Here is a 10,066-nt window from a genome sequence, read left to right as displayed (position 1 = left end):
TCCCAGACTGGGCCGCTGAATGCAAGCCACAGCTGCCAAAATTCTAATTCAAGATCTAGAATTCTAACTCCTGCTCTTTAGACCCTTGTCTGGCCCTGGCTCCGGTATCCAGCCAACCGGGTCGCTGGCTCATTATCAGGCCCACCCAGGCCTTGCCCCCACCCGCCAATGGGCCCAGCGAACCATTCTTGGCACCAGACTGAACTTCAATGACACGACTGCCCCAGCCTCATGCAACCCAACTCTCATCTCAGCACAAGTCTGTCACCTTGTGAGCTGGGCGAGAAGGAATGGGCGAGAAGAGGAGATGCCACGGATGAGGGAACCGATCGTCCCCAACTGCTATGACTGTTTGTTTGTAAAACTTTTGTGGTGCCTTTACTCTAAAAACTCAATTGAAAAGTGTTAACAATCTTACTGTTAGCGATAACACTGGAGATGAATACAGTTTAGGGAGAGGGGAATACTATTTCTGTGTGTGTCTGCACCAGAGATAAGTGAAATTTTCCTAAGAAAGAAAAAGTGCTAAATTCAGTATACCTGTATTAATTTAAAAATGCACTGTTGGGTCATAGATTGCCGCTAATGTGTAATGTTCTTTAGGCACCTGGAAAAGTGCCATCGGAAATCACACGCTTTGCAGGTAAAAATATGAGTGCAATGGGGTGGGGTGGGGTAGGGACGAGAAAGGAACCAATTCTTAGCAAAATGCAGGTTTTCAGGGAAGCTACCATATTCAACTTAAGTGCTTCACTGGTCAACATTATGGTTTAAATGCTCACAGGACGGTGTAATCAAGATTGATTGCAGGAGTCTTTTCTCTTTCAGATGAAGAGTAAATATGTCCCTTGACCCTGACTTTACTCCTAGCCTTAACCACTGTGCTGTTCTTTCTGCTGAAGAGTCTTGCTTCCAGGGTGACAGATGGGTCAATTCCCAGAACTGAGCTGGGACAGTGGGGTGCTGTAATTTGGGAAAATGAAATCATTTTAGTTTTTGTCTTCCCAAAAGGAGCAGGGAGTGTAACAAACGTGGTACATATGTAAAACACGGGCGATGCACTTGACAATCAAGAAATCTATTTTGAAATTTAAATAAAGCTAAGGTTTTCTTTTGGCCTAGAGGGAAATTTCATTAAAATCAATTAGTTCGTACAAACCTCCAGAGAAAATGACTTACAAAAAAAAAAAAAAGGTTTAAGGAGTAAGGTGCACACAATTACCTTTCCTGGGTCCCCTGTGAATGTCAGTGTCACACCTAGACAGGTGGCCAAGTGCAAACAAATGTCCCCGAGTGGGGCCTGGGTAGCTCCCTGAGTTCTCATCGCGGGGATGCGTGTGTAATTAATAGATGTGTATATATCACGAATGTAATATACATAACCAAGGAAGCTCCAAACAGATTGCACGTATTACCAACTGCGAAGGGCAGGCCGAGAGAGATAAAGTTGGTGGCAGGAGCTCGCAGGTGAGGCCTCAGTCCAGGAACCGAGGTTGGGGCCGCACAGCTGTTGCCGCGCGCCCTGGTCCCTCCTCCCAGCTGCAGCGGCCTCACCCCCCACCCCCACCCTCCCCCCGCCGCTCCCGACGCCGCCGCCGCCGCCACCGCCTCCCCTCTGCCTCCCGGTCTCTCTACGCTCTCCTTCCATCGCCTTAGCCCCCTCTCCCTCCGTCCCGTTCTCTCCGCTCCCCTCACCCCGCCTCTCTCCCCCTCCCCCAGCCCCTCCTCTCCTCACCCCACCCTGCCTCCCTCCCTCCCTCCCTCCCTCCGCCCGCCGGCCCGGCGCTCGCAGAGCCGACACCAGGGGGGCTCTCGATGTAGCACCATGACAGGCATCGCCGCCGCCTCCTTCTTCTCCAATACCTGCCGATTCGGGGGCTGCGGACTCCACTTCCCCACCCTGGCCGACCTCATCGAGCACATCGAGGACAACCACATCGGTAAATGGCCCGGGGGTGGGCGGGGGTGCCCGGCGCGCGGAAACTCCTGCCCAGGCGAGAACCCCAGAATGGCCAGGGGTGGCCAGGAGGGAGGCAGGCGGCGGCGGGGCGGGAGGGTGTGTGCAAGCCCGGGGCGTGGGGGTGACGGGATGCGGAGGCGCGAGGTGCCTGGGTCGGGGGGGGGGGGGGAGCGGGGAGCGGGCTCGGGTGGGGGAGGGGGGCGGGCGCCCCGAGGTGCCGGGGCCGGCGGGCGGCCGGGCTGGGGGATTCCGAGGGGCGTGCGCGCCGGCGGTGAAGTGGTGGGAGTGGGGGTGCGCCGCGGCGGGGGCTGCGGGAGGAGGGACCGGGCGGCGGGGAGATGCGGCGGCGGGGCCGGGCGCCGGGGGAGGGGGCGCGGGGCGGAGGGCGCGGCTGGGCCGGGCGGCCGGCGCTGGGCTGGGGCGCGGAGTTAGTTGGCCCGGTGGTCCGGGCGGCCCGAGGCGCCGGGGGCGGCGGGGGGCGGGCGCTGCACGCCGCCCGCCGCTTCCGCCCCGGCTCGAGCTGTCAGGGCTCGGCGGCGGCTGCAGCCGCTGGGAGGTGGGAGCGGGGGGGCGGGGGGTGGCTCCACCGCGGCAGCCATTCCGCTTCCTCCTCCCGCCGCCGCCGCCACTGCGTCCTGTCAGCGCGGGTTGCTAGGTGTGGTGCGTCGGGAGGGGGCGGGAGCCGGCGGCCGCGGGCGGAGGACGCCGCTCAAGCCCTCTCTCCCGGCGCCGCGGGGCTCGCTCGGCCCCGCCGGGGACGCGGGCCTGGGGGCCCTGGGCACCCGCCCCTGCCCTGGCCTGGCGCGGACGCCGGGGCGCTGCGGGCTGAGGTCCCGGGGGCGCCGGCGGGCCGCGCCCAACGCCCCAGGCCGGGCGGCCCCGGAGGCCCCTGCGGCTGTGTGTGCTGGAGAGCAATCCCCCGGGGCCGCGGCAGGGCATTTAAATGTGCCCCAGCTCTGAGATTTGCCTTTCAAATGGTGCTAGGCCCGAGGTGCGCCGGCTACGCCCGGGATCCGCGGCGGCGGCGGCCTGCGCAGCGCCCGGGGCGTGGGGGACTCGGTGGCCGCGGGGGAGGGGGCCCCCCGCGGGCAGGCCGCTTCCCTTCCTGCCCAGGACCCCGGGGCCCTTCAACAAGTCCTTGAATTCGCAGAAGTCCTTGCACGCATTTCCGTACTCCTATCCGGAGTCCCTGCGAGGGGAGATGGGTCGGGCTCATCTGGCTCCGGCGGTCCAGCCACCTGCAGAAGGTGTGGCTGGCGCCCACGAATTGTCCCGTGTGGGCTGGAAGATGAGGGGACCGCGTGATGCCCCATCGGGGCTGTCTGATCCGGAGAACCTGTAAATTAACCCCAGAAAGCCCTTTCCAAATGAATGCTGTGGATTCAGCCATGTGGATGCAACTCACGTTCCTACAAAGTTGTGAGAATAAATCACGACTGCTGTGTTTATTTATGCACGAATAAAATGAGGCCGAGCCTTATGCTCTTTTGCTTGGTATAGTGCTTTCTCTTTGCACACAGTGGTGCTTAATAAGGGTTGAATGCTAGTTTAGCATAGGAAAAGAGGGGCAGGGGCTTCCGGAATGGGGAATAATCATTGAAAATGTCTACCGAATGTCTTTAAAGAGATAATCCTGATGAGTAATTGTCCAGGTTTTGAAACTTACAAAGTTTTAAAACATCCACATGATAGTGAACGCCATTTCCTCCGATGGAGGTGTGAGATTAGGCAAGTTTTGGTAGTCTTAAAAGCAGGAGTTTAACAAATTTGCTGATTCATAGCATGATTAAATAGTCATAACCGCAGGTACTTTAAGGATAAATCAGATTTTTCATGATGAGCAGTTCAAAATAATAGTAACACTTAAGTAATGCAAAGTTCCAATAGTAATTTTGTCAGTTAATTTACTTCCCTTTAATAACACATAGAAAACAATATACATAAGAAATATACATTATATAAATATATAAATAAATAATATTGCCCCACTTAGGGCTGTCATTGCATATCCCATTCACTTTCGCTAAGAGTTATTTCAGGATAAACTGTAATTAAGGTGAGTAATTAAATTTTTCCCACATTGCCTGCCTGCTTGGACTAGCTGGTTAAAAGAAAATATAAGTTTAAAATGTATTAAAGGCGGTTTTCCTTCTTGAGGATTTAGCTTGTAATCAATTAGAAGATGGTTTTAAATGGTTGGTAGATCAAAAAAGCTTTTTAAGTTTGCAGAAATTGTTGTTAGTATTGGGTAAACATTTTTCCAGAGGCCTAAAGGTTCTGTAAAGTTTTCTGAAACTCAGCTTTTAAGGGCCCTCCCCAAAGGGCTAGTTCTTTTCTCTTAATGAAAATATTGAAGAATTAAATTTATAACAATAGTTGTGACTTAGGCACACTGTGTGGCAAGACTACCCATGACTGTACTTTGGAATTAGTTTAAAACCAGCCAACTTTATGGAAAGTAAATGCTAAAATGAACAAACACTTGAAATTCCCTGAATGAAGAGATGAACTTCAACTGTTGGGTGCCTCTATTGAGGAGAGGCCCCTTAGGGGGCTTTCGAAAACAGCCCTATATGCGCAAGTAAGAACTGACCTCAGGAAGAATAAAAACAACCTGATTAGTAGGCAGTGTCACATAAATACACTTGATGAAGGGTCTTGAGTGCAGATATAGCAGACCAAGCATTTAGTGAAAGCTCTGTGTGTATTGTTAAGTGGTATTTATTGTTTGCGGTTTGGGCTATAAGTTTTTGGAGGCAGATGTTTATTTTTCCTGATTGACTTACTGATTTCTCGGCCTTGTTACTGAGTGGCCACATTAAAAAGATGCTTGAAAGGACTATTAAAAGATCTATGTTAATATTATCCTTCATTTTTTGCACGGAGCTTGTAGTTAGCGATCATGAGAGTACTAGAAATATGTTCAGGTAGTAGTTCCATTTTGGGGACCTTTCTGAGTTATTACTATCTAAGCACTAGTCAAAATTCTTAAGCAATAATGCAATGAAGACTCATGGGACTGTGGCGTGTTTCTCGCTTGACAGATTTTTCAAGGCCTTCAGTGCCCGAGGCCCATAGTTTTCATTAAAATTGTATTTTTTAATTCAGATTAATTAAGTGCATTAAGTTTAGAATAGCTGTCTCTGTTCTGTTACATATGTACACGTAGCTCCTGTTTTTAACCATTTTCCTGTACCCATAGGAAAAAGGATTTGGGGCTATGTAGAGCCACAGGAAGTGTGATTTTTCACCGTCCTCTGTCTTAGCTCTCTTCTTCCTGGAGGAGTGCAGCACCTGTGTTCCAGAGTTTGTCCTTGCCTTTTTTTTTTTTTTTTAATTTTTTTCAATGTTTTTATTTATTTTTGAAGGAGAGAGAGAGAGCATGAGTGGGGGAGGAGCAGAGAGAGTGGGAGACACAGAATTGGAAGCAGGCTCCAGGCTCTGAGCTGTCAGCACAGAGTCCGATGCGGGGCTCGAACCCACAAACTGTGAGATCATGACCTGAGCCGAAGCTGGACGCTCAACCGACTGAGCCACCCAGGCACCCCTGTCCTTGCCTTTCATCGCTAGGTTGGTCCTGGAGCACCTGTCTCTGTGTACAACCCCCATATCCCAGCTGAAGCCCTCCCCTCAAATTGCCTAGAAATCCCATAGCCCTGCAATTGTGAAGTGTTTCTCTATCAGCTTGCTCTCAATTCATTCATAGCCCAGCTCTGTTTCCTGGAGACGGGAAAAGCTGATCAAGATTTGTTTGCTTCTTACTGTGAGTAGGTACTTGAGTTTGTAGGAACACTCTTGACGTGCACATCCTGGATAGGTGAAGCTGAACTGGTAGCTAGGAATCTCAGAAACACCAAGGGCACTATTAGCACTGAAGGTCAATGTCACAGACTCATGAAATGCCTGCTCTGTCCATGCATCCCAGTGCAGAGAAATCTTTTGGCTTTTGGTTTCAGAAAGGCAAGTATTTAATCATCCTTACTAGATTTAAAAAAAAAAATGTTTATTTATTTTGAGAGAGAGAGAGAGAGAGTGCATGCCAAGTGGGGGGAGGGGGGGCGGAAGGGCATAGAGAGAGGAGACACAGAATCCCAGCAGCACAGAGCCCTATGTGGGACTCGATGTCGCAAACTGTGAGATCATGACCTGACCCGAAATCAAGAGTTGGATGCTTAACTAACTGAGCCACTTAGACGTCCCCATTCTTACTAAATTTGATTATTTGGTATATTTGTAAACGTTCCTCTGCATTTTGAATTTATTTATGTCATAATATTTAGCATCTGTTTTGTACCAGGCACAGTTCTAGGCTCTTGGTATTTTTTGGTGGCAAAGATCCTTTGGGGAGTTTATTTTCTAGTGGTGGGAGATAGTAAGCAATCAGCAGAAGAATAAGTTAAGTAGGATGTTGGAAGGTGGTTAGTAGGATGGAAAAGAGAAAGAGCAGGCTAAGGTGGATTGAGAGGAGGAATTGTTAGCATTTTTAATTGGCTGGTTAGGACAGGCTTCACTGAGAACGAGAAGCTAAGAGGTAAGCCAAAACCTTGCCAGAAGGGAGGAAGTTAGCCATGAGGACACAAGGGGAACATCAAGGTCTAGGCGGAGGGAACAGACAGTGTAAAGGCCCTGAGGCAGACCACACCTCTTAAACTGTAACAGAGAAATCTGACCCAATTCAGTTATTCTTGTGATGGTACTAAACTAGCGGCTCATTTAGAACTTTCCTCAGGTGTTAGGAGCCTCAGCTTTGCTGTTGTTGACTCAGATTTTTCTGTAGAGGCCCCATTAGGAGATGAAATATTGTTGACCTAGTGACTCACTATAGCTATGACTTGGTGGTTCTTGACCCTGAAATGTCAGCAGGTTTCTTGTGAGTTTCTACTTGTTAGTTTCCTCATTTCCAAAACCAAGGTAAAAAAAATCCATGCTGCTTCATGTCAGATAGTAGATTTGTAAACCATCTAATTAGTAGAGATCAAAGTCCTTAGAAAGAAAAATAAGGTAGTTACTGTACTACCCGTAGTGTAGAATGGGGCTCCAACAATAGTATTTGCATTATCTTCTTAAAACAGCACCCCAGTATACTAAATAAATGGGTATGTAATCGGTTAGTAAGCCCTTATTATCCCCACTAAAGTAGCTCTGAACTCTTGAAGGGAGGATCATCTGAGGGGTAGCATAGTGAACCTGCTTGCCTGGGTTTGAATATACACCTCTGACACTTGTCAGCCATTTGACCGTGGACAAATGGCTCAGTGACACTGTGCCTCAGTTTCTGCCTCTGTTTAATGAAGACAATAACAGCACCTACCCCATGCAGTGGCTGATGAAGATTAAGTGAACTAGCCTGTGTAAAGTACTCATTTACAGCACAGTCAGCCAATTTCTTTGCATTTTGTGTATTTACTAAATGAGTATGTTTGCAATCCTACTGTGAAAGGCTACATTTGAGGTGAACAGAAGGTGGGTTGTGTCTACCTACAGCCATGTGAAATCGTCAGGCCTTTCCCAGGAAAGGTTGAAAATGGGAAAACATGGAAATGGGAAAACATCCAGTCGTCGAGATTGGGGTCGAAGGCACTGGCCACTTTCTGTTCTTCGTGGCCAGAGGTACTTTAGATGCTGGCAAAGGCTTTTGCCACTGTGGACTGGAAAGTGGTGTCAAGGCCAGTGGCTTCCAACATGGCCTTTCCTTGTGGCCTGTTTTTATTTGGAAAAAGCCAGGACTAGAAAGAGGCACTGTGCTTGGAGCTTGTGGGCACATTCCCATGAGGACATTTCCTGTGGGGAGGAGGAATGACTGAATGACTAAATGAATGAATGCAAGGCTTGTCACTGCCTGCCCTGCTCTTTGCCTACACCTTGTGGCTTGGCGGTGCGATGCCCTGTTACTCCCTCCCATGGTTCACAAGAAGGTCCCAGGTACAGAGCCAGGCAAGGTTTCAAGTGCATGCGTGTGCATGCGTGTGCATACGTATCACACGCTGTGTGGAGGAACCCTAAATCCAAAACTTCACAGCATTCTCCAAAATCGTTTTTCCATTTAGCCGGTTCTCACCTCTAAATAGTCAAATCACCCTTTATGGGACGTTGCTAGTGAACATTCTGTCTCCTAAGTTTCACAAGCTTCTGATTGTTTTCTTGTTGTAGTGTCCATGTTTTCTGATGTGTGACTGAGATGCACAGACAGAAAAACTGCCTGCAACTGATTGACTGGGTTGACAAAAGCCTCTGTATGTGGAAAATAGCTTCCTTTAGAATGCGTCTATTTTGGAGACCTCTCCCACTGTGACAATACTAGATATGTAAACTGATGGCGATGCTTCCCACTGATGACAGTGAAGAAGCCTCAAGGCTACAGCAGGCTGGTGACTCTTGATGCAGGGGGCTTTCCTCGAACTGTCTGGAAGCCAAAGGTCTTGTGTTTAAGACTGAGATCTGAGAGACAGGACAGTTACCAGACCCCTTAAAAATCTTCCCTAGTTTGTAGGGGCCCCTGGGTGGCTCAGTCAGTTGAGCATCTGATTTCGGCTCGGGTCATGATCTCGCAGTCTGGGAGTTTGAGCCCCGCGTCGGGATCTGTGCTGACAGCTCAGAGCCTGGAGCCTGCTTCGGATTCTGTGTCTCCCCTTCTCTCTGCCTCTCCCCCGCTTGTGCTCTCTCACTCTCTCTCTCTCAAAAATAAATAAAATGTAAAAAAGTAAAAAAATAAATAAAAAATCCTCCCTTTTTTCCAGCTTTTGCTGTCAGGACAAGAACCATACCCCATAATTCTTTATATTGCCTCTCTCCCACCCCCTCCTTATCCCTGCCCTCAGACCTTGACAGTGCTGATAGGGCCTGCGTACTACTGAAGTTGCTGGATTTCAGATAATACATTTTGTTTCATGATGAGGCAATAGATTTGTTCCATGTTGACCTCGCTCAAGTGTTGAATGGCACATGTTGTTTATTTAGAATCTGAAAATCAGAAACTGCAAATGTCAGAAATTTGTTGGAAAAAAACAAGCCTTTCATTTAATGTGCTAAATCAGTTTAAAGGAAAATATATTTTCCCCTTGTACTAAGCACTGGAGTGTTGCAGTCATTTTCACCTATTATTTATTTTTTTTAAAAGGCCAGCTGCAAGCAGGGACCACATTAATGGATATTCTCTTTAAGGATGAAGGCTTCCCAGTAGCTCTCTCTCCACTTTGGCAGGAGTCAAAGTGACTCTTCTTGGGTCACTGACTACAGACTCTCTGTCCAGCATTGATAGTCTCCAAATGGCCAGAGTGGCCCTTGTCTGGTTCACCCACTGGCCTCCTAAAGGAAGCCCTGTTCATTGTCTGCCAGGCTATAATGGTGACTTTCTTCTGAGATAGATCTCTTGAAGGGACAAGATCTGGACGCCATGTCGTTAACATGGAACGACTCACTGTCTCTTTGATATTATATAGAGAATTGATGTATAGACATACTATATAGATAAATGACACATATAACATGTAAAATATATATACGTGTATAATACATATCTGAATAGATTTATATGTGTGTGTGAATATCTCTACACCCACATGTGTGTACATATATATGTGTGTGCGTATATTTATATGTATGTACATAATACATATATACATTTATATTATACATATACTTGCTCTCTTTCTGACTCCGTCAAAATCACTATGTATAGTGAGGACTACCGCACACGTTTTTGAGTATTTGCTATATGTTAGTACTTGAGACAGTACTTCCTGTCACCAAGGAGTTGAAATTTATTTGGAGAGACTAGATATGTACGGACTGAGATAAATAATGAGTAATAGTAAGGACCACAGAGGCAGATTTATTATGAAGCCAATGAAGGTCAAGCCCCAGGGCCCCGCGCTTGGACAACACGTGTTTTATCACGTCTGAATACATTACTAGGATCCACGCAGTCCTTTCCAAGATCCTAGAGGAGCCCTAGCAGTGTGCGATCGTGGGATCGTAGCTTGTAAAATTTCAACAAGTAAGATTAGCAGCAGGTGGTTAAAGTGTTTCTTTTCCACTCTGACATCCCTCCTGTCACCTATCTCCTTGGGCCCAGTGACATCGGGGTGGAGAGTCTTTTTGAGATAC

The 10,066-nt window shown here is 48.5% G+C and overlaps 1 protein-coding gene across 2 annotated transcripts in view; it reads left to right on the top strand.

Annotated features, from left to right (window-relative positions):
• The first annotated feature begins 1,740 nt into the window (after positions 1–1,740).
• Positions 1,741–10,066, top strand: part of JAZF1 (JAZF zinc finger 1) — a 340,318-nt gene continuing 331,992 nt past the window's right edge. Inside the window, exon 1 of one of the 2 annotated variants that reach the window (XM_042920890.1) lies at positions 1,741–1,940. In XM_042920890.1, coding sequence (XP_042776824.1) covers positions 1,826–1,940 — 115 coding nt within the window. In that variant the 5' untranslated portion in view covers positions 1,741–1,825. The remainder of the gene's footprint in view (positions 1,941–10,066) is intronic. The other variant, XM_042920916.1, reaches the window with a different exon arrangement.

This window comes from Panthera leo, chromosome A2 (genome assembly GCF_018350215.1).
Source record: "Panthera leo isolate Ple1 chromosome A2, P.leo_Ple1_pat1.1, whole genome shotgun sequence".
Classification (NCBI taxonomy): domain Eukaryota; kingdom Metazoa; phylum Chordata; class Mammalia; order Carnivora; family Felidae; genus Panthera; species Panthera leo.
Note: the sequence above shows the minus strand (reverse complement) of the source record. Positions and strands in the feature narration are given on the sequence as shown.